At 48.1% G+C, this 23,018-nt stretch overlaps 2 protein-coding genes, 1 long non-coding RNA gene and 1 gene segment (V, D, J or C); 1 reads left to right on the top strand and 3 right to left on the bottom strand.

Annotated features, from left to right (window-relative positions):
- Nucleotides 1–23,018, bottom strand: part of LOC119869150 (immunoglobulin lambda-1 light chain-like) — a 1,083,218-nt gene that overhangs the window by 426,508 nt on the left and 633,692 nt on the right. The gene's annotated exons all lie outside the window — the stretch shown is intronic.
- The window catches only part of LOC119866215, a 743,285-nt gene that overhangs the window by 385,524 nt on the left and 334,743 nt on the right, over nucleotides 1–23,018 (bottom strand).
- PRAME (PRAME nuclear receptor transcriptional regulator) lies at nucleotides 8,924–21,824 on the top strand. 6 transcript variants are annotated; one of them, XM_038575756.1, is made up of 6 exons: nucleotides 9,886–10,006; nucleotides 10,617–10,708; nucleotides 17,124–17,187; nucleotides 18,508–18,827; nucleotides 19,226–19,834; nucleotides 20,932–21,824. In XM_038575756.1, exons 3-6 carry the CDS (start codon nucleotides 17,155–17,157, stop codon nucleotides 21,506–21,508), a joined length of 1,539 nt encoding a protein of 512 aa, XP_038431684.1. In that variant the 5' UTR covers nucleotides 9,886–10,006; nucleotides 10,617–10,708; nucleotides 17,124–17,154; the 3' UTR covers nucleotides 21,509–21,824. The 6 variants fall into 6 exon arrangements, with proteins under 6 accessions (XP_038431687.1, XP_038431684.1, XP_038431686.1 ...); XM_038575758.1 differs by having other exon boundaries at nucleotides 10,617–10,734; XM_038575759.1 differs by lacking the exons at nucleotides 9,886–10,006; nucleotides 10,617–10,708 and adding an exon at nucleotides 8,924–8,978.
- LOC111092622 lies at nucleotides 14,059–15,514 on the bottom strand. Its single transcript, XR_005379413.1, has 2 exons — nucleotides 15,294–15,514; nucleotides 14,059–14,338 (listed from the first exon to the last, which is right to left on the bottom strand). It is a non-coding gene; the product is annotated as an uncharacterized LOC111092622 (long non-coding RNA).

The following is a 23,018-nucleotide window of genomic DNA, read 5'->3' as shown; positions in this document are numbered from 1 at the left end:
CAGAAGTAAGTCCAAGTTCACTCAAGAGTTCCACAGCAGTCTGAAACATTCATTATATATATATGCATATAGTAAGGCATTCCTTCATCTCTTAGGGTCTTTAGGATCTCAGTTAGGAGTGGTTGAGCATGCCAGTGAGCCTAACCCTCATCCTCCTTGAGACTGGGCAGAGTCCACCAACCTCTGCTCAGCACAGAACTTAGTGAGCCCCTGGATGGTGGCAAGGGACCCTGGTGCCCAAAAAGGGCTTCTTGCTGTGTCCCTGATTGTGGCTGCATCTGCCACACAGAGGTAAACACACTATTTACCATGGCTTCTCCTGGGTCACAATCCTACTGACACTACTACCCTCTCCCTGACCCATGGAAACAGGTTATATCTGACTCATCCCTGTCTCATCCATTGTGATGCACATAATAGATGCTCAGGGGCTCAGTGACCAATATGGTAGCCACTAGCCATATGTGGTTATTGAGCACTTGAAATAGATCTAGTGAATCTGGGAGATTTAATTTTTAATTTAACTCAGTCTAAATTTAAATTTTAAATATGATCATTCAGTTATTGTTTGGAGCAACTTGAGTATGTGAATGAATCTACTTTTTCAACCAAAGCATTACTGATTAAAATTTAGCAATTGAATTGCAATGAACAGTGAAAGATTTAGAAGACTTAGTGCTAGAAAAATGAAGGAAAAATATCTCGTTAATGACCTTTAAAATATTGACTATATGTTAAAACAATATTTCAACACAGTATTATTCACCACAATCCAATATGCATTCTACCTTTGACAACAAAATATATTATTAAAATTAAAAACAAAATTCTTGCCAGAGTCTTCCTCTTTTAGAGTCCATGTTACAGACACATCATTGTGCATCCAAAAGAATGCTTGCCAGCATAAATTAGGCATAATCGATTAAGACCAAGGTTTTTAAATTTTTTAAAAATTTATTTATGATAGTCACAGAGAGAGAGAGAGAGAGGCAGAGACATAGGCAGAGGGAGAAGCAGGCTTCATGCACCGAGAGCCCGACGTGGGACTCGATCCCGGATCGCGCCGTGGGCCAAAGGCAGGCACTAAACCGCTGCGCCATCCAGGGATCCCCAAGACCAAGATTTTTAATGCTCTGTTCATGATTCTCTGCCCAACACTCCCAAAGTATTATAAAGTCCGTGGAAAGCATTGGTAGCTAGTTATTGAATGAATGGAAGAAAATAAATATTGTGTATATTTATGGTTTTATGTGAAGAGGATTATTTTGCATGTGGCTCGTTGTACTTGTTTTTAGTACCCAGAAGTAGAGACATGGCAAATCTAACATGGCCCCAAAGACTTCTTAGGTATGTTTTCATATTTATTTCTTTCTCATTCTTCCCAATGTCAGGTGGTCAAGCTGAAGTTCCAGGTGATACCTTTGACCCTTCACTTACCCTTATGACTTGAATTCTCTTCAAAAGCAAGCCCTGCTGATTTTACCCCCAAGATGTCCATAAAGCCACTCATATGTAAGCCAGGATCTCCCACAAGGACCATACAGCAACCACAGGGACCTTGGAAAATGCCCGAGGTTATGTCATGACCGTACTCACAAACTCTTTGTTAGGATGGCTAGCATGAGGTTCATTAATAATACAGCTATATACAGAGAAAAGAATCATCACTAGGCATATCACCATTTGGGAAAAGCTATTCTTTTATTGTTTTGTAAAGAACTGTCCCAAGTAAACAGTTCTCAAACTTTTTGGTTCCAGCATCTTCTTATACTATTGAAAATTACTAAGGATCCCCAAAGCTTTTGTCCATGTGGATAACATTTTGAGCATTTACCAGATTAATTAAAATTGAAAAACATTTTTAAAAGCTTTATTAGTTTAATTACACGTAACAATCTAAGCCAAGTACATGTAAGTACATATAAGTGATATATATTTTGTTATGTACAAGCATATCTTGAATACACTGTGGATTTGGTTCTAGACCACCACAGTAAAGTGAATATCGCTAAATTAATATCACAAATATCAATAAAGTCAGTCAAATTTTTTTTGGTTTCCCAGTGCATATAAATGTTATGTTACACTGTAGTCTATTAAGTGTGCAATAGCATTATGTCTATTAAGTGTGCAATAGCATTATGTAGTCTATTAAGTGTGCAATAGCATTATGTCTAAAAAAAGTCCATAACTTAATTAAAAATATTGCTAAAAACTGCTAACCATCATGTGAGCTTTCAGTGAGTCACAATTACTGATCGCAGTTCACCACAACAAATATAATAATAATGAAAAAGTTTTCAGTATGGTGGGAATTGCCAAAATGTGACACAGAGACACAAAGCGAACAAATGCTATTAGAAAAGTGGCACAGGTAGACTTGCTCATACAGGATTGCCACAACCCCTCAATCTGTAAAACAAAACAAAATGAAACGAAACAATATAATCTTAAAAGTGCAATAAAATAAGACTACAGTCAAAAATTAGGAAAAAAATTCATGATGCATTGCATTGTTTTTAACATTTGTGCAAATCTTTTCAATGTCTGGCTTAATGCAAAACGGTTGGATGTGCACAAGGTCTTCTGCATTGAGTTTGTCGCAATATGCTGCTTTGGTTGAAGTGTCTAAAAAAAACTGCCTTCACAGAGATTTAAAGTTGGAAGCATACAGGAGCCCTTTGTACATGAAAGATGTGCATATAGGTGTAAGACCTGGTTTCAGAGAGCAGAGGGGAGGGGCTATTAGGGGGCAGAACAGGGTCAGTCACATAAATATTCCCCTGCTTGGTAAACTAAAAGATATGACTGTAGGGACACTAAAAGTTTAAGACCAAAGCCTCCTGTTTCTTGCTTTTCCCTCAACAAAACTTGCAGAGCTTTCTTTAAAAAAAAAAATTATCTATTCATGAGAGACACAGAGAGGCAGAGACATAGGCAGAGGGAGAAGCAAGCTCCCTGCAAGAAGCCTGATGCAGAACTCCATCCGAGGACCCCTGAAGACAGGCCCTCAACCACTGAGCCACCCAGTGCCCTCTTGCAGAGATTTCTCATAAGAGGCTTTAAAAATAGACTTGAACTTAAAAATGGATTGGGAGTCTCCTTGTATGAGGACTGTGGAAGATGCACCCTGTGATGACTTTTGCATAATCTCTTCATCTAGAATTTAGGAAGAACCTATGATTTGCTTCCAGTAGATGCATATGGCAAAAGTGATGGCATGTCTCTCCTTGATTAGGTTACATTAAATGGAAAACGTGGCCAGATGTGACTCCCATGATTATATTACGTGATATGAGATTCCCTCCTGACAAGGTCTTACAATTTACAGTACAGAGGGCATTATGCTAAGTGAAATAAGTCAGAGAAAGACGAACACTATATGATTTCACATGTACATGGAATCTAAAGAAAAACAAAACAAAAGCCAAGAAACAAATAAAAAAACAATACAAATGAAAAAAAGAACAAAAAAGCAGAAACAGACCCATAAATACAAAGAACAAACTGGTGGTTGCCGGGAGGTGAGGTTGGGGGTGGAGGCAAAATGGGCAAAGGGAAGGGGGAGGTATAGGCTTCCAGTTATGGGGATGAAAAGTATAGCATAGAGAATATAATAGGTTATTTAAAAGCCTTGTAGGGGACAGATGGAAGTTACCTTTGTGGTGAGCATGGCATAATTGCTAAGTCACTACACTGTACTGCTGAAACCAGTATAACATTATGTATAAACTATACTTCAATTTAAAATAATAATTTTTTTTAAAGTCTGTTAGCAAACTGGAAAAAGAGGTCCCTCTGCTGGTCAGGAAGAAGGAAAAGCAAACAGGATGCTGTGAGTCATGTCCAGGAACTAGGAGTGAGGGACTTAAAACCCAGGGCTTCAGTCACACACCAGCAAGGCAATGAACTCTGTCAATTAACTTGGAAGCAGATTCTCAGTTGAGCTCCTGGAATAGAACACAGCCACCATACTTTGATTTTAGCTTGGGGAGACCCTGAACAGAGGACCCAGCTAAGCTGATTCAGGGAAAGTGGAGTAATAAATGGGTGTTGCTTCAAGCCACTATGATGTGTGGTAATTTCTGGTCTTCTGGGGGAGGGGCCTGTTATGCTGATTTTCAGGTGTTAGCACTTGGGGGAGCTGCTCTGCCCCTGCCTGGTGCAGGGCTCAGTGGGGTTTGTTCACCCGGTGAGGCCCCAGAAGGAACAACCCCAGTGGTGGGGCCAGCTCTGGAGCCCTGGATTCAGCTCCCGCAGGAACTACAGAGCTCTCTGTCTGCAGGGCCTGGAGGCTCCAGGGTGGGGCCGCTGATCTGCTCAGCTTGGGGCCTTGCGGTCCTGGGCCTTCCTGGCCTCTGCCTGTCCCAGGGGGAGGCCGGATCCTGGGCTGTGTCCCGGCGCCCTGTGCTCCGGGGTCTGCGCCATTGGATTCATGCTCCGGCCCCGCAGCCCCCTCCGCGGAGCCCCCCGAGCCCCTCCGAGCTGCTCCCGCCCCGCAGCCCCCTCCGCGGAGCCGCCGCCCGAGCCCCTCCGAGCTGCTCCGGGTCCCGCCGTGCGCGCTGCAGCCCTTAGGGAGCTCGGCGCACTCTCCCGGGGCGCAGGTGCCTGTTACTGTCCCAGGGAGCTCGAGGGCATCCCCGCCCTCCTGGGGTCCTGCTCCAACTCCCTGCGAGGCCTTTCCGCCTGGGAAGGTTGGTGCAGCTCCTGCTTCTCCGGGTCGGGGCTCTCCTGTCCTGGGGACACTCGCCCCGGCCTCAGCCTGGCTCCTCTTGGGACCCCTCCCCCTTGGATGCCTTTTGTTTCTTTATTTCTTTTTCCCCCGTCTTCCTACCTTGATAGAAGCACGAACTCTTCTCACTGTAGCATTCCAGCTGGTCTCTCTTTAAATCTCATGCCGAATTCATAGATTTTCAGGATGATTTGAAGGTTATCTAGGTAATTTGGTGGGGACAGGTGACTTGGAGACTCTACTCTTCCGCCATCTTGCCCCTCCTCCCCTGATGTGTGGTAATTTCTTACACAGCAGTAGAAAACTGGATAATAATACCGGATCACGGGGCCACTTTGGTCCAACCCACCTAGAGTCAGGTAGAATGGAGATCTGTGTTGCTGAGTGCAGGAGTACATGAACCCACGCTGAGGTGTAGAGAGATGTCTTCAGATGACATGGACCCTGAACTGTCTTAGTCCAATGAGAACCCTTGTTCTTCCTCAGGTCTTGCCACTGAAGAGGGAGAGAGTCTGCATCCCAAGGCCAGAGAGGAAGAAGGGAGTTTTATTTTCAGTTTTGCAAGGCTATATCCCCTGGGAGACTGTTTCTCTTTACCACAGCATCATAAGGAGCAACAGGAGTGGTAGGGGGTCCCACTCCCAAAGCACCTATATCCCTGGGGTGATGAGCAGAAGGGACAGGAGAAACCACAGCCTGACTGCCCAGTTGGCGTGAAGCTCTGAAAACATGGAGCGCTTAATGCAGGTTTTAATCTTAGTTCTCAATGGGCTCTGGCTGTCCCTGGACAATCAGTAATAATCAGCCTTGTCCTCAGGGTGCAGTCCAAAATTGGACTGGAGGCTGTGTTGCCAGACTCAGAGCCTGAGGACAGAGCTGGAAGCCCTGAAGGCAAAGAACTCACAGCATCTATCTGGAGTGTGGGGGCCTTTCCAGACATTGCTGGTGCCAGAGGTAGGGTTATAAGTTCCAGTGTGGCTGCTGCTTCCATTGCAAGAGCTGTGACAGTTTGTCTCAAAGTCCCAGGCACAAAGGGAGGTTGGGTCAAGGCAGACTGAGCCCAGGACCCACAGAGGAAGGAGAAATGCAGAGAGGGTAATCCAGATGAACCTGGGGAGAGGGACAGAAGGGCCAGTCTAGGCACCCACATGACCTCTTCCTTGGGAACACTCACTTGGGCCGTAAGTGAGAAGGGGAAGGGAAGTGGACCCAAGGCCAAGGTGAAGACATCTCAGAGCTCTGTCTCCTGAGACCCCAACCCTTGGACAGGACATTCAAGGCTCTCTTATCCCCTCTGCATGTTTTGAGATGCAAGAGGGGTCTCCATGCAAATTTGCTCCTGAGCTCTGATAATTCTTAATTCCTCCTTTGCTCCAAACGCTGAAGCTTAGCACCCAGGTGAGCATGCAGATGCTCTGCTGCAGGCTGGAAAGGTGGTGGTGGGGATCTAATCCTTTTCCTAAGAAGTTACTTTAAGGCTGGATCTGTAGGACCTAGAACTGCAGAAGTACCACCCTCAGTTGTCAGCAAGAATTTGGCCTTCTAGTGAGCTTCCATCCCCACACAGCTAGTCTCTCTCCCACCCTGGGGGAAGGTTCTCCTGCCCTGAGTAAGCCCAGTCTCTGCCAGAAGCCTGAGTCTGGGATGAAAGGATGCTGCCCATGGTCTGAAGGCTCCAGCTGTTCCCTCTGAGCTCATTCATAGCTACCCCAAGAGTTTTCAAAAATGGTGGTTCCCCCAAATCAGGACACACAGTCTAGGGAATGTACACCAGCCATCCAGAATTCTCCTGAAGACCTTCCCCATCAGCCTAATCTTGCAGCAGATTGAGGGGTCCATGAGGCTACTTCAGGGATGTGTTATTAAATCAGGAGCCTACTGTGCTCTGGGCAGCATGGGAGCACAACCTAGAGAAATCCCATGGAGGAGCCCCACACCATGACTTCAGAGCCCCCAACTCTTAGACCAGTGGCTTGTCCATCCCAGCCTCGGTGTCTTCAACTGAAGAAAATTAAGAAAGCATTAAAGTTCACAGCATCCTTGCATGGATCTGGCTGCAAAATCAAAAGGCCAATGTTTCCATTAATTGATAAGTGCTGGGCAGCCCCGGGGTGGGGGGTGGGGTGGGGGGTGCTCAGCGGTTTAGCGCCACCTTCAGCCCAGGACGTGATCCTGGAGACCCCGGATGGAGTCCCATGTCAGGCCTGCTGCATGGAGCCTGCTTCTCCCTCTGCCTGTGTCTCTGCCTCTCTCTCTCCCTCTCTCTGTGTCTCATGAATAAATAAATCTTTTAAAAAAATAAATAATTGGTAAGTGCTCTATGACTTTCATCCCCAGCACAATTAGGTGGAGAGTCCAGATTCTTTCCTTTTCAGGTTTACTTTAGGAGATCATAGAAGAAAATATTTTCCTCTGTCTCATTTCCCACAAGTCAGCCTAGACTCAGCCTCCCTCAGCTCCAGACACATAGTGGAACAGGCTCCTTCAAATGCATTCCCCTCCCTGTCTTCCCACAGCAAAGGTTTTAAAAGTTTCCATTGTGATCATTATAATTCAGTGCAGGGTGAGTTTTGTTTTTTGTTTTTTGTTTTTTTTTTTTTCATTTTCTAAAATGAAAATAGCTCTATTTTCATCACTGGCCAAGGAAAACAATATTATAGAAAAAGTTCAAGTAAATATAGAAAGAAATTTTAATATAACCAATGGTATTTAGTGACCATCTTCTGGACATCTTGGCCTGCCTATTATGTATATCTCAGAAGGTAGAGCTCATGTACCTCTCCCTCCCTCCCTGGAATATGGTAAACATTTGTAAGGATCATTTGAAGCAATGGGTGAATAATGGTATATATTAAATATTCACATTTAATTTTATGTGAAGGAATTGCATTATATAATCAATCGTGTGACCTGCATTTTGCTTTCAAATATGACAGATACCATCTTTTTAGTGTATCAGTTGCAGTCAGCATGAACTTGGAATGGAGCCCCAAGTCAGGCTCCCTGCTCAGAGGGGAGACTGCTTCTCCCTCTCCAGCTCTGCCACTCTTTCTGCTTGTGTTCTCTCTCTTTCTTTCAAACAAATAAATAAAATATTAAAAAAAAAAAAAAAAAAAACAGGATCCTCTCAACCTCCCAAGGCCTCAGATAGGGATCCTGAGCAACCAGGGAAGAGCCTGCTGGCCTTTGTAACTTTCCATGTCAGCCTCTTTGTTTTCCTCAAAGAGTTAGTTACAACTTGCTGCACTTTAAAACAATAGCTTCTTGTTTGGGTGATTTATTTATTTATTTACCTATTTATTTATTTGTTTTTTTGTTTTCACCCTAAACCTTATGAGCCAGAGACTAAGTATATCTGCGTGTGGGCTGCATCCGCACCACTCAAGGACAAATATTTGTTGAATGAATCCAGAAGGCCAGAGGCAAGGAGAGCATGAGTGTTTCCAAGTCCAAGCTGAAATCTGTTCTGGGTGATGATCCTAGGTGGATGGGAGATCAACGCAGTGGCCTCATTAGTATGTACCTAGGTATTCATACATTGTTTTGTCTGGGTAGCTGGAGTGGCTAGGGCATGGGGATATCTGGGGGAATGGCAAGGCAGACCCAGGAAACTACTTGGCCTTCACTGCCTGGTTACTCTCAGCCACCACGACCTTCCCTATGGCCTGTGGTAACTGATTTAGGACCACATGCATGACAAGGCCCGCTCCCCCTCCTGCCCCCCCCTCAGAAAAACAGTCTCAGATTTTGAGGAGGGGGAATATAGTCCCTCAGGCCAGCTTCACAGAGGCATGGGGACTCCTGGTTGCACTTCTTCTTTTTTATTTTTTTTTTAATTGAACTTGGGCCCCACTGGCAATGCTAGGCACTACAGCCAACCTCGGCTTTGCCCTTACCTCCCCCCCCCCGCCCCCGCCTTCTCTTCACACCTCATCCATCTGGGTGCTGCCATCTCTCCAGAAGCCCGACTCTTCTACCCACAAACGGACTGGCAGGAAGCGCCCAAACTGGACACAGTCCTTGCAAACATTCTGGCTTCCAGATCCCAGTGCCCCCTAGTGGCCCCAGACACAAAATTCCAAGGGTGAAGGGGCCCTGGCTCCCAGAGAAGCATAGCACCGGGCCACGGTGGGTGCCTGCTTCTCCCTCCACCTGTCCTCAGCATCCTTGACCTGCGCCCTGCTCAACCACCGCCCGCCCGGCCCACGTTTTCAGGCTTCCAATCTGGTCCTGACTTTGTCCAAAGGTATTTGTGGGTGAAGGAGGGGAAGCCCCACGCATTTCGGACTAGTGAAAAGCTGCCTTTATCTGAGGATTGGGGGAAGGGGAGTCGAGCAAATGCAGGAATCTGGCTTCTGAAAAAGCTCTGGAAAACCAAATCCAAGGGGGAAACTGAGGAAAGCACGCTCTGGAAAGAGGAAAATCGAATCAAAAGCCGGCGGAGGGCAGCCCCGGTGGTTCAGCGGTTTAGCGCCGCCTGCAGCCCAGGGCCTGATCCTGGAGACCCTAGATCGAGTCCCACGTCGGGCTCCCTGCATGGAGCCTGCTTCTCCCTGTGCCTGTGTCTCTGCCTCTCTCTCTGTGTCTCTATGAATTAAAAAAGAAAAAAAAAAAAAATCTTAAAAAAAAAGCCGGCGGAGGATCTCCTCTGCCCCAGAGCAGAGGTTACATAAATCGTAAAGTCCAGGAAGTAGGGGGCACCGGACAGGGCAAGGACATCCTTCCTAGACAAGGGAGGTAGGATTGTCCACCACAGGGCTCGGACACCCCACACCCCACAGGCAGAAGCATGGGCCCGAGGGTGGGGATGGGGATTTCCAGGCCTCCTCTCTGTCCTACATCCCTCCCTCATTTCACCCCACCCTATCCCCCACTCCTCACCTCCCTTGCCGCATCCTATCCCCCGTACCTCCAGCTGACCCCACTCGTACCCTCCCCATTCTCCACCTTACGCCAGCTCTCCCAGGACCCCGCCCCCACCCGTGCCCCTCCCCAGCTGCAGCCAGGCGGGCGTGGCCAACAGGCGCGGCCCCGCCCCACCCGAGTCCCCGCCCAGCCTGCGCCCGCAGCCCCCGCTGGCCTCCCCGGGCGACCCCGCTGGCGATGCTAGGCTCTCGTGAGATTTCACCTTGCGGGAGAGAGGAGCCGGGATTGGTGGGCCGCGCGGTTTCCGGCGGGCGAGCGGGGCGGGGCGGCTCGCTGAGGGGGCGGCCTGGCTTTCCCTCGGGGCTGTGTCCGCGGGACCACGTGGCCGGAGCGCGGTCTGCAGAAATCGTAAGTCGCAGCCCGGGCCCCGCGCTCTGTCGCGGCGGTGACCTTGGACTAATCGCCATAAACCGCCCTCCTCCCTCCCGACTCCCACTTCCATTTCCCCCTCGGAAGAGGGAGTTGCCGCGGGTCGGCGAGGAGACCGCGCACCCGGCCAGGCCGCCCGCCCCGGAGCAGTGGCCGCGGTGACGAGTTTCCCGACGTAACAGTCGGTGGAAGTCGGGCGTCGGGCGTCGGCGTTTATTGTTGGGGCTCGGAGCTGCGCGGTGTGCACTGAAGTGGGGTGGCTGCTGTAGGAATCCGGCCGCCCTGGAGGGGCCGGGTGCGAGTGTGAGGGCGCGTGTGCGCGCGTGCGCGCGTGTGGATGGGGAGGGGGAGGAGGAGGGGCCGCGGAGGGCTCGAGGCCTGTCACGCCACGTGTCCTCCGGTTCAGCCCCAAGTGGCGGTCAGACCCGGAGACCAGAGGCGGTTCCCGCCGACCCGGCAGGCCCGGGTCTCCGGTTTCCCGGTTCCTCAGCGGCGTTCGCGGGGGTCTGCTGAATCCACGTGCGGACGCGCGGCCGCTCCCGGTTCCCGGGGCATTTGGGTTCTCGCTCTCAGACGGGGGTGCACGCAGGTGACCGGCAGGATAGCCGACCAGGGAAACCGAGTGTCGGAGGCTCTGAGGCCGGTCAGAGCTGCCCCGGAGTGAGCGGAAGACGTCCTCGGGTAAGCGGGCCCCTGAGCCGCCTCAGGTGTGTGGAGAGACCTCGCCGCTGCGGTGGTTCTTGTTACCGAGGAGCTGGACGCACACTGCTTCCCGAGGCTGCCTGAGGGCGGGCGGAGATGCAGGAGCAGGCTCCGTACTTTCTGGTCGTTTCCCCAGTGGACCATTTGTCCTTTTTCTTTTTTTTCTTTTCTTTTCTTTTTTTCTTTTTTTTTTTTTTTAAATTTATTTACTTGAGAATGAGAGCAGAGAGGGGAAAAGAGGGACAGAGGGAGAAGCAGACTGACTCCCCACTGCACAGGGAGCGTGATTCAGGGCTTGATCCCAGAACCCCGAGATCATGACCAGAGCCAGAGGCAGATGCATAACTGACTGAGCCACCCAGGTGCCTCTGTCCTGTTGCTTTTTTTTTTTTTTTAAGATTTTATTTATTTATTTATTTATTATTTATTTATTCATTCATTCATTCATTCATTCATTCATTCATGAGACACAGGCAGAGGGAGAAGTAGACTCCACACAGGGAGCCCGACGCAGAACTCGATCCCAGGTCTCCAGGATCAGACCCTGGGCTGAAGGCAGGCACTAAACCCCTGAGCCACTGGGGCTCCCCCTGTCCTGTTGCTTTTATACAAGAAGCAACTCTAGTGTGTTGGGCAATGCAGCCCCAAAGCCATAGTTATGTTCAGAAACTCTGCTTGGGGTGAAGGAGCCAGGCTGGCTGTAGACCCCAGACACTTGACTCCTATTTGAGGTCAAGCAGGGACGGAGTGAGGGAGCCCTGGAAAGGTTTGGTCACTTCCCTGTGAGCTTGGTCCCTCGGAGGTAAGGGACATGCCTTGAAAGAACCCAGCTAGTCCTCTGGCTAAACCCCACGGAGTTCAGGGAGGCTGTGTGGCCCAACCTGGAACCGGAGAATGGACGCAGCCCCAGGACAACCTTATGCTCTGCGTGTGTCAGGCAGCACACCGGTATTCTTGACACCAGGACATCTGGCTCTAACCTCCAGAATTACTTGCCTCCAGAGCAGGAAATATTCCACAGCCACAAACACTGAACGTGTCCATGTCAGGACAGTCTGGGCCCAGGACCCTCAGAGGAAAAGAACATGCAAAGAGGAAAGCCACAGCTTCAGAGGAGTTTGGGGCAGAGAGAGAGAAAAAGATCAATCCTTTAGAACTGCTGAGCTGAGGTGCCTCAGACAGTGAGCTCAGACCTTTGCAATGCCTTCCTGGGGTTACTGTACCTCTCCCCAACGCATCTTTCTGGATACCTGGCAGGGCCCACTGACCTCAGCTGAGGACAGACCTGCTGACCCGTGGACTGTGGTGGGTAATGTCTAGGTGGAGCCTCCTGTTCTGACTTGTCCACTGCTGCCACACATAGAAAATGTTCCCATTTTCAGGTGACTTTTCCAGGCACGTTCCCATCATGCTGGTACAAGTGACAGCCACAGAAAGCCCTGGACCAGGGGCCTCATTCCTGTGCCCCCCTCCCATGACCTACTCTGTGACATGGGTGCCAGTGACCCATCATTGTGATTCCGAATCCAGCTTCAAGCTCACATTCCCAATCTCTCAGAGAAGTGTGAAGGGAGAGTATGACTGACAAAACAATGAGGATGTCTCTGAGGAAGTGACTTCTGGCAGACATTTTCACACTAAAGGAACCCTCTCGAAAATATGTCATGACATTGAAAACATGAAGGATAAAATGTTGGAAGCCTGTCCAAACTTAGAAAGCATGACGGTTTGCAGAAAAGCTGCTCACTCTGTACCAACAGTTATATGAGAAGAGTGAAACTACTCTTGATACATCTTTTTTTTTTTTTTACAGAGAAATGGTTTAATTTTCAGTGGTTTAAAATCAACATACTAAATAAATAGTAGTTTTACTCTTTTTTTTTTAAGTTTTATTTATTTATGATAGTCACAGAGAGAGAGAGAGAGAGAGAGGCAGAGACATAGGCAGAGGGAGAAGCAGGCTCCATGCACCAGGAGCCCGACGTGGGATTCGATCCCGGGTCTCCAGGATCACGCCCTGGGCCAAAGGCAAGCACCAAACCGCTGCGCCACCCAGGGATCCCTAGTTTTACTCTTTTATTCATTTCTTAACATGTTTATAGCCAACAGGAATAGAATTCTTCATGGTTGGCAAAAAAAATAAAAACAACAACAACAAAAACGGTTTTTGAATGGCCACAGAAAAACTCTAACTTTGCATGGTTTGTTAAGATGGCTTTGCATAGTTTCATGTTGCATGGCCCAGCTCTACTGTGCAAAGCAGAGTCAACCTGTGATTCATTTATTTTTCAGCTTGCTGCTCTTTTCATTTGCTTACTCAATAGAATGCAAGGTCTCTGGCACTCAGTAAATGTTTTTGAGTAAATTAAGGATGGAGAATAGAAGGTGTGTCTGGATATGGGGAGAAGGGGTCAGCTGGGCTATAGACTTTCCTATGAACATGTCTACCCTGCCTCAGGACCTTCGTCAGCCCTCATCTTAGGGCATAGGTGATTTTTGTCAACAAGTGTGAGGCCATTGTTCCTGGAATCCTGAGGATCATTGCTCCTGCTCCAATGGAACATGCCTGATAGTCTGATGTATCTGGTTTTGCTCTGAGCCTCCACGGCCACCTTATGGCTTAGAGTTAAAGATTTGAGGGTCATTTGGATGACAGGGACACAGTACTAGACCCCATTCTCTCTTTCTTAAGCACAGTAACCAGTCTGACGAGGCTGTGAAAAGTAAGGAGGCTAAAGAGCAAAATCCTAGGAAGTATCCCTCTCCGGGGCTGAATGCCAAGACTGAGGCCCTTTCCTTCTCTCAAAATCTCTGTCACTGTTGCATCCAGGATTAATGCTTGTCACTTTCTCTCCCTTTCTCCAGATTCCGTTGGTCTGATTCAGTGCCCTTGAGCTAGAGGGACACACACACACACACACACACACACACACACACACACAGCCCCTGACAACTTACATGCCCCCAGGTGGTCTCAGACACAGGTCTCCACCATTTAAGGGACACAGCTCCGTGGGAGCCAGAAGATCTGGCCTCCTGCTCTACTGTCATTTCCTCCTCTTCCTTCATCCTAGGCCTCGCATTGGATGCTCTGGGCCATTCCCCATTTAGTTCCCTTCCTGCCACCAGCTTGGAGTGAGTCATCTGCTTCCCCCCAACCACCACCACCATGCCTCCAGAAGCACATCCCCAGGAATAACCAACTGAATCTAGAGTGACCTGGACATCAGGAAGGTCCTCATTGATGAGGAAGAAAGAGGGAAAATCTCTTGTTTAGGTATAGATGTTACTGGATCTGAAGTGAAGCCACATCTCAGTACAAGAAGGAGCAGGGAGGGCCAAGAGAGACTACATTTTTAAAAGCACAGAGGGAAAAATATTTCAGGGCAAGAATTAATGTGACACCAGAGGGAAATTTCAGAGACATACTGGTTATGCGTGGAATCTTGTGTTCAAGGGCTGCCTTGAGGGAGCCTGAGGTGAGGCTGCTGCATCAGGACTGGGCTCTTGGCTTCTCCTTAGCCTGGTGCCCTCAAGACCAGCAGAGTTAGGGTCTTTCTCTAGAACTCAGGAAGGATCTTCCTTTGGCATTCCTGGAGCCTTTTGGATCTAGGAAAATAGATGGGCTTATTTTCTTTCTACACTTTATGGCTTGTCATATTCTTTAATATAGTGCTCAGTAGAACTGGGGGAGAATTCCTTGATTTCTGTTGATACTGATGGAAGATGGAAAGGTATTCCCCAGTATCATGGCCACACCCCAGGCTCCAAGAGAGGTGGGTTGACATTCCAGGGACATATTGGGCTGCCACGTTGGCACATGGCGGAAGCACAGAAATGTTCTAAAGGCCCCAATAAGGCAGATGCTCTGGGATCTGAGTTGGAATTCTGTGAATGGAAAAGATGAGCACAGATCACCCCACTCTGATGAGGTCAGAGGCCGCTCTGACCTGTGTAGCAAATGAAGACCATGAGAACAGGTGGCCAGGATGCAACAGAAACATCCTTCAGATTCATGCCTTGGGCTCAGGGAGTTGTCCTGAGCCAGTCCTGATCCTGGGCCGGAGGGACAGCACTTCCTATAGATTCTGCCTCCAACCCCACAGCATGTCCCTTGGTCCAAAGGCTCCACATGGAAATGCACAGAGGAGTCTGCCTTTTTTCACAAGGGAAGAGTGGCTCATACTAAACATTTTTAGATCTGAAGACAGTGGTCACTTCTGCCTCCTTGGATTTCCTAGACACTGGGATCCCATAGACCCTTCGCAAGCTTGGACTTCTGCAGTTTTCCTGTTTCCCCGAGGTCCAGGTGGAGTCTTGTCAGTCTGGTGTCTCTAACATTGAGATTGTCTGACCACTTGGTGTGGGGCACATCCATCCCAACCCCTTGCCTGAGGGTGCTAACAGTTACTCTGCGGGGAGCAGTCTGATTCACCAGGCTAAAAATAAAATTAACAGTGAACTTTAAATTTCCTGTAAAGGTTATTGGAGGTACTGGATGAAAAGTTCCAGAGCAGGATTTCTGTGCCGAGTTAGCGCAGTAATTAGGGACATTTAAGATTACCTTTGTTACTAATCCCCGGTCTCCTGCAGCTGATTGATGATGGTTGTTGCCTGGGGGCTAAAAGGCCCATAGAGCACATTCCAATTCATCCCTATTTGATGCAAAGCCTACTGGTATAGGTAGTAGAAATTTGGAGAAAGCAGCCTCCGTGAAGATACTAAAGTGGAGAACATCCTTCAAAGAATCCCAGTGTCCTCGCCAGTGGTAGAGAAGAATTTGTTTGAGCATCACAATGCAATAGCGTGGAGAATTCTTTGTGAGGACAGGTTCTCTCCCTGTGTGTTCTAAAACGTCAGAACTACCAATATGTGTTCTCTCCCTGTGTGTTCTAAAACGTCAGAACCACCAATATGTGATCCAGCCCAACATGAGAATCATCCCTAAATTTGGCAGATCTTTAAATGTCAAATATAGCTTCACATTTTGTGAGGGAAAAGTGTTGGTGTTTGTGCACTGAGCTTAATACAGAGAGAAAAATTTTTATTTCTGTTCCTAATGGCACTCTCTCAGCAGAATGGGAGTCCTAATGGCACTCTCTCAGCAGAATGGGAGTAACTAAAAATCTTAGGGGCAGGACCAGAGGGGTTTTTTGAAGCTCTATTTATATCAGTTATGTATTTCTTTATATATATTTCTCAACAATTATTCATATATATAAAAATATATATATAAAGCTGTTTTTATTAGTTTTTTAGGATTGAGGAAATAACAGTTGTTAATATATACTTGGGAAGGTGCCTTTGAAGATCACAGTTGGGGCTTAGGCCCCTGGGAAATGCCTAGACCTGATCTGCCTTTGAAAGGGCAGGATATGGAAGAGGATACTTGATCCTAAAGAGGACGTCCTCTGGTGGCAGCTTCTTCATGACAAGGACATATGCATTTAGCTTTCCCTGCCTCTAAGACCCCCAAGAGCCCATGGCTCTAGAATCCTGGATTTGGTTGCCAATACGGTTCTGACCTCTACCTACCCCAGATTCCTATGTTGAATCTTTTCCAGCCAGTTTGCTGAGCTGATCCCAACCTTCTAGGAGGAAATGCCTTTTACCTCCTGGGAAGGAGGGTGGATCTTCTCCCTGTCCTTGGATTTAAAGGATCCATAGGGCAGCCCCGGTGGCACAGGGGTTTAGCGCCGCCTGCAGCCCGGGGCGTGATCCTGGAGACCCGGGATCAAGTCCCACATCAGGCTCCCTGCATGGTGCCTGCTGCTCCCTCAGCCTGTGTCTCTGCCTCTCTCTCTGTGTCTCTATGAATAAATAAATAAAAAATCTTAAAAAAAATAATAAAGGATCCATAGTCTTTGAAGTCCTCAAACAAAATGTATTTTTTCTTGTCTTGGGTATTTCCTTTGGTCCCATTACAAACACCCCGCTCCTCCCTTCTCCTGGCTAACTCCTACTTGTGATTTTGACCTGACCTCCTTCAGGGAAGCCTTGACCCTCAAAATCTGGAACACCGGGGCAGCCCGATTGGCTCAGTGGTTTAGCGCCACTTTCAGCCCAGGGCCTGATCCTGGAGACCCAGGATGGAGTCCCACGTCGGGCTCCCTGCATGGAGCCTGCTTCTCTCCCTGCCTGTGTCTCTGCCTCTCTGTCTCTCTGTCTCTCTCTGTGTGTGTGTCTCATGAATAAATCAATAAAATCTTAAAAAAAAAAAAAAGCCGTTAAAAAAAAATCTAGAGCACCAAGCATCTCTCATAGTCTGTCTATGAATGCACACATGGTTTGCAGTTTTAAGGTACCATAAAGTATAAGTGAATATTTGATATTATGGAATTTATTTTGTTTATTTCTTTTTTTCTTTTGGGATAACACCACTGTCTGCATAAAGCTGTCTTAACACGAACATTTGGGTTATTCTGATGTGGCCAAAACTCCCCCAAGTATACTTCCAGGTTGGTTTTCTTTTCTTTTTTCTGTTTCATTTATGAATGGGGCTTATGATTCAGTCAGTTGTATGGAGAAAGTAAAAAACCCAATCTAGATTAACTGGATGGAAATCCTGAGATAATAGCATTGTGCTTTCAGTTGGAAATTTCAGCTAGGATTTGAAAAGGAAGGTGTGGCTAAAAAGGCCTACCATATTGTTTCTGTGGAGCCAGAGGAGAGACCCAGAAGCTGGAGTATTAGACCCTGCCTGAGGTCTGAGCAGATTGCTCCTGGAACCATGCCCCATTCTGGTGAGGCAGAAGCTCTAAGCTTGGGACACTGCTATCATACTGCCCTCAACCATACAGTATAAATAAATGAGCAGCCTTTGCTTTTGCCTCCAAATGCAGTTTTGCCTTAATCTCAAACATTTTGGTCTCTATTCTGATAATACGCTGTTTTATACATCTACAGTATTTTCTTAACCAGATTTTTTGGAAATGAAAGACCTCTAATTAGTTGTAATTTTTTTATGACATTTTAAATATTTAGTTTGTGCTTGGTAATTATAGTTCATATAATTTATCATTTTGTGATTTTACTAGTTAAAGCTTTTTTAGAAAAATAATAAGCTAAAAGCTTAAAAAATGTTTCATAGGAAAAAAAATATTCTATGGAATATTTTTTAAAGTGGCGGCTGTGTTCTGAATGTGAGTTCTGGGTTCCCATAAATAAAACAGTAATTTTCATATCTGTAGGAGAGACATATAATAAAATCATCTTGGAAATAGTGCATTTATTTTTTTTGTCCCCAACTTCCACATACTATTAAATATGCCACTTTTATGCTTCAATATGTTTTGAATGATGCAGTGGCAGTCATTGTCCAGGTGTCCCTTAAGCTTTCCCATCTGGATGATTTGTTAGAGCTGAGAAAGGGGGTCCTGTGACATTCCCTATTGCTCTATATGTTCAACCCTCGTGTGATAATCAGCAACTTTTCCCTGAAAGGGATGGGGTCAGTTTTCAGGCACTTCAGTACTAACTGTGCAGTGGGGCTGGAATTAATTGCAGCAGTAGCCGGATATGGGATGGGGCTGGTGATCATCTTGCTCCCCCACTGAGGCCTGGTGAGATATGTGTTCTGATACATATATCAGATATCAGATATGATATCTCATATCGTAGGGGCAAAGCTGTGGCTTCGCAGAAAATGGAATGGGGTAAACAGAGGTCTCCCCAACTATTGCCAGAACAGTGACTTTGGCCTTGAGTTGGTTCCTCTCAAAGGTGGAATGCTAATGGGCTTGCTCATACTCAGCCTTGTTCCCTGAATGTTTTGCCAGGATTCCTTCCGGAGCAGATTCATCAGGATGAGCATGCCAGCCCCACCCAGACTCCTGGACCTGGCAGGTCAGAGCCTGCTGAGGGATCAGGCCTCAGCCATCGCTGCTCTGGAGCGGCTGCCCATGGAGCTCTTCCCACCGCTGTTCACAGCGGCCTTCACTGGGAGGCACAGTGAAACCCTGAAGGCAATGGTGCAGGCCTGGCCCTTTGCCTGCCTCCCTCTGGGGGCCCTGATGAAGGAGCAGCAGCCTCACCAGGAGACCTTCCAAGCTGCACTTGCTGGACTTGATGTGCTGCTTGCCCAGGAGGTTCGCCCCAGGTGAGGGTGATCCCATAGACTGGGAGGGCCCTCGGGGTCCAAGCAAGTACAGCTGGGGTCAGGGAAAAGTGCAGGGCCACAGGAAAGGCCAGAGACATCGGTGAGAAAGCTCAGAGCAGCCTTGGGGCCATGGCTGGGCTCCTCTAAGAGAACAGGCTGTGGACATGTATAGCCGATTGACCTGCAGAGGTGACCAAAGGAGTGCCTCGCAGTGGCACTTAAAGGTACTGCAAGTGGGGACCAGGAAGGATCACATTAGCCCAAGGAGCCACTGACGTCCAGGGTATGGAGTAAAAAAGTGAAGGCCAGGTATCTGGGCCTTGCCTAGATTCTGAGACTCACAGTCTTATTCCTGTTGATCTGAAAGCATCTCAGTCTGTACCCCATCTTCCCCACAGGAGGTGGAAACTGCAGGTGCTGGATTTACGCAAGAATGCTCATCAGGACTTCTGGACTGTATGGTCTGGGACCAGGGCCAGTATGTACTCCCTGTTGGACCCAGAGGTGCCTCAGCCCATGAAGAAGAGGCGAAAAGTGGAGGGTTGCAGGCCAGGGCCCAAGCCACCCTTGGCTCCAGTGGAGGTGCTGATAGACCTTTGCCTCAAGGAAAGAACCCCTGACGAGTCCCTCGCCTACCTCATCCAGATAGCCCAGCAGAGGAAGGGTATGATGCACTTGTGCTGTAAGAAGCTGAAGATTTTCGCAATGCCCATGCAGAACATCAAGAAGATCCTGAGAATCATACAGCTGGACTCTATCCAGGATTTGGAAGTGAATTGCACCTGGAAACTGTCCACCCTGGGGAAGTTTGCTCCTCACCTGGGTCAGATGGGCAATCTGCGCAGGCTCCTCCTCTCCCACATCCACATGTCCTCCCATACCACCCTGGCCAAGGAAGAGCAGTGCATCAGCCAGTTCACCGCTCAGTTCCTCAGGCTGCACCACCTCGAGGAACTCTATTTGGACTCTATCTCCTTCCTTGAAAACCGCCTGGACCAGGTACTCAGGTGAGGGATGGTGAGGTTTCTCAGTGGATAAGCATAAGCCCTTTTTTATTTCAGTAAAAGGTGGTGGGCATCTGCTGTGTACCTGCCATCAGCAGTGCCAGAGTGCATGAGTCTCCAGAAGGTCCACACACTGTCCCTGCTCTGTCCCTATGCACGCTGTCATGTAAAATCCCAGATAAAGATTGGAGATATGAACTGGGATAGATATTATTCAAAGGAGCTCCTAGCTAGGAATCTGTATAAGGGGAGCTTGGGCAAATGAGGGTGGCTTTGGGAATTCTTCCTGAGAAAATAATACCTATGTCCTGATGACCAAAAATAACTAAACTTGAGAGCATTGATGAAGGGAAAGCATATCTGATGTGAGGTTTTGGGTCACAAGCTCTTCACTCGGCAGCTTTGTCAACCTGAGCCTCTCCCTCCGAACCTGCTTCTGATTCCCTGTCTGTAAAGGGTTGCTCTGGGTTCCACGTAAGGCAGTAGGGAGGGAAGGAATGCCTAATTCTGAGGATGAGGGGAGCAGGAGTGAAGAATTGTGGGAAGTGACAGCTGGTATGTGGAGGATGCAGTGATCCAGGGTAGGCCCTGCTGGCTGCATGTTGCCAGACCTTACCCAGGTTAGCCCTTCATGCACAGCAAATATCAGCCTCTTCAGAAACCAGTAACAGTGACAGGGGTCATAGAAGTGGCCAGAAGGAAGCGGAGCCGAAAGCATTTCTAGTCTTGTCTCCCAGTACTAAAGGTCACCAGTTCCCTTCCCTGTTAGAGACATCATCGGGCCAGGCTTCCCACTGAGTGCCTCACATTGTTAGATTGATTCATGCTCACAGCACCTCCAAGGGCATGCCGTGCTCCACTTGACAGCAGGGGGGTGTTTGAGGTTCTGTTTACTTGGCCAAGTCACCTAGCAAATGAGTGCTGGAGAAAGGACTCCTTTGAAACTTAGGTTTGAGTGTCTTTTCTCCCCACACGGCATCCTGAGCTTGACTGTCATCGGTAATACCCTGGGTCTCTCTTTCTTCGAGGCCCAGGTCATCCCCACATCCCTCTGTCTACCATCTCCAACCCCCAGAACTAACTACTCTGTCTCTCCCCAGGTGCCTCATGACCCCCTTGGAGACCCTGTCAATAACTAATTGTCTGCTTTCGGAATCTGACTTGACACATCTGTCTCAGCACCTGAACGTCAGTCAGCTGAAGGACCTGGGTCTCAGTGGGGTCAGCCTGACCAATATGAGTCCTGAGCCTCTCCAAGTTCTGATAGAGAGAGCCTCTGCCACCCTCCAGGACCTGGACTTGGACGAGTGTGGGATCATGGACTCCCAGTTCACCGTCATCCTGCCTGCCCTGGGCCACTGCTCCCAGCTCACGACCTTCAGCTTCTGTGGAAACCCCATCTCCATGGATGTCCTGGAGAACCTGCTGCGCCACACCATTGGGCTGCGCAAGCTGAGTCATGTGTTGTATCCGGCCCCCCTGGAGAGTTATGAGGATGTCCGTGGCACCCTCCACCTGGGCAGACTGGCCCACCTGCATGCCAGGCTGAAGCAGATGCTGCAGGAGTTGGGGCGGCCTGGCATGGTCTGGTTCAGTGCCAACCCCTGCCCTCGCTGTGGTGACAGGACCTTCTATGACCCAGAGCCCATTCTGTGCCCCTGTTATATGCCTGCCTAGCTGAATACATGTATCATTGGCTTTACTCTGAGGACTTGGACACTGAAGCCTAGGCATACGTCTATGTTACAAGAGCACAGAAGCCACAGTTTGAGAAATTCTTCCTGATGTGAGCAGAAAAAGGAAAGGTGATTCAGAGGGGGGGGATGTTGACTTGGGAGTTCATAGGATCTTTGGGGAGATGCATCTTATAGTGTTAGAATTATGAATCTGAATTTCTAGAGGGAGATTCAAGTTTGGGAGGTAGATGTAGGAGTTATCCCTGCATAGATGGTTGTAAAAACATGGTCAGAAATAAAGAGAACCTCAGTGTCAACTGTCTGGTATCCTCTCTGCTACATGAAGTGTATTCTCCAGTTTAAACCTCAGGAACCTGCAGTTTCTGATTAAACAAGAAATTACAGCATTCGTGATGCTCAGACACTAAGCTGGGTGAGGTTCAGCTCCAGGAGTTCATGGCACTGTTTATCATTCCTCCCTTTGGCTCTAGTCTCTGGTGCACCTATTTTTTTTTTTAAGTTTTTTTTTTTAAAGATTTTATTTATTTATTCATAGAGACAGAGAGAGAGAGAGGCAGAGACACAGGCAGAGGGAGAAGCAGGCGTCATACAGAGCCTGACATGGGACTCAATCCAGGGTCTCCAGGATCACGCCCTGGGCTGCAGGCAGCGCTAAACCTCTGCGCCACTGAGGTTGCCCTCTGGTGCACCTGTTACCTCCTCACTTAATCTCTGGCTGTTTAAAAGACTCCTAACTCTGGGAAACGAACTAGGGGTGGTGGAAGGGGAGGAGAGTGGGGGGTGGGGGTGAATGGGTGATAGGCACTGAGGGGAACACTTGATGGGATGAGCACTGGGTGTTATTCTGTATGTTGGTAAATTGAACACCAATAAAAAATTTATTTATTAAAAAAATAAAAAAAAATAAACAGCACACACAAAGTGCATCCTCAGGCCTGGAACATACTAAGGGACCAATAGCACCACTGGAGGAAAAGTACTTTGGAGGGGCCTTGGCTGCTAACTCTACCAATACTCTGGACTTGAGTGCTCCTCCCCCATGGATCCAGTCTCCATCCCTGACCTCTGGCTGTACCAAGGTAGGGCTTTCCTGTGCATAAGTCAGGTCCCCAGTACTGGATGGGATGTCTGCCCTGCAGATGATCTGGAGCCTGTAGGCCTTACCAGCCTGTGCCTGTCTTCCCACCAGTTCCAGCCCTTTCTTGACTTCAACTAGTTGTGGTCAGTAAAATTATCTACATTCCTTTTAGCAAGATACTAAGATCATGTAGACCTATGACATTGGTTTAGTGTTTGTTTCCTACATTAGAAATAGTACCTCTTTTTGTGGGAACTAGGTCATGTCAATGTGAGATTGCCTTTCTCTCCAGAAAATCTGCCTTCCTCCCTGTCAAAGGTGGTAGGCCGACTGAGCAAGGAAGATGCTGAGGATTGGGGACCTAAGAATGAATAAACCTTTATGATGTCCTGGGGACCACTTGGGTGGAAGC

The sequence above is a fragment of the Canis lupus genome, chromosome 26 (assembly GCF_011100685.1).
Source record: "Canis lupus familiaris isolate Mischka breed German Shepherd chromosome 26, alternate assembly UU_Cfam_GSD_1.0, whole genome shotgun sequence".
In the NCBI taxonomy this organism is placed as follows: Eukaryota; Metazoa; Chordata; class Mammalia; order Carnivora; family Canidae; genus Canis; species Canis lupus.
The sequence above is the reverse complement of the archived record's forward strand: the minus strand, read 5'-3'. Positions and strand labels throughout refer to the sequence as shown.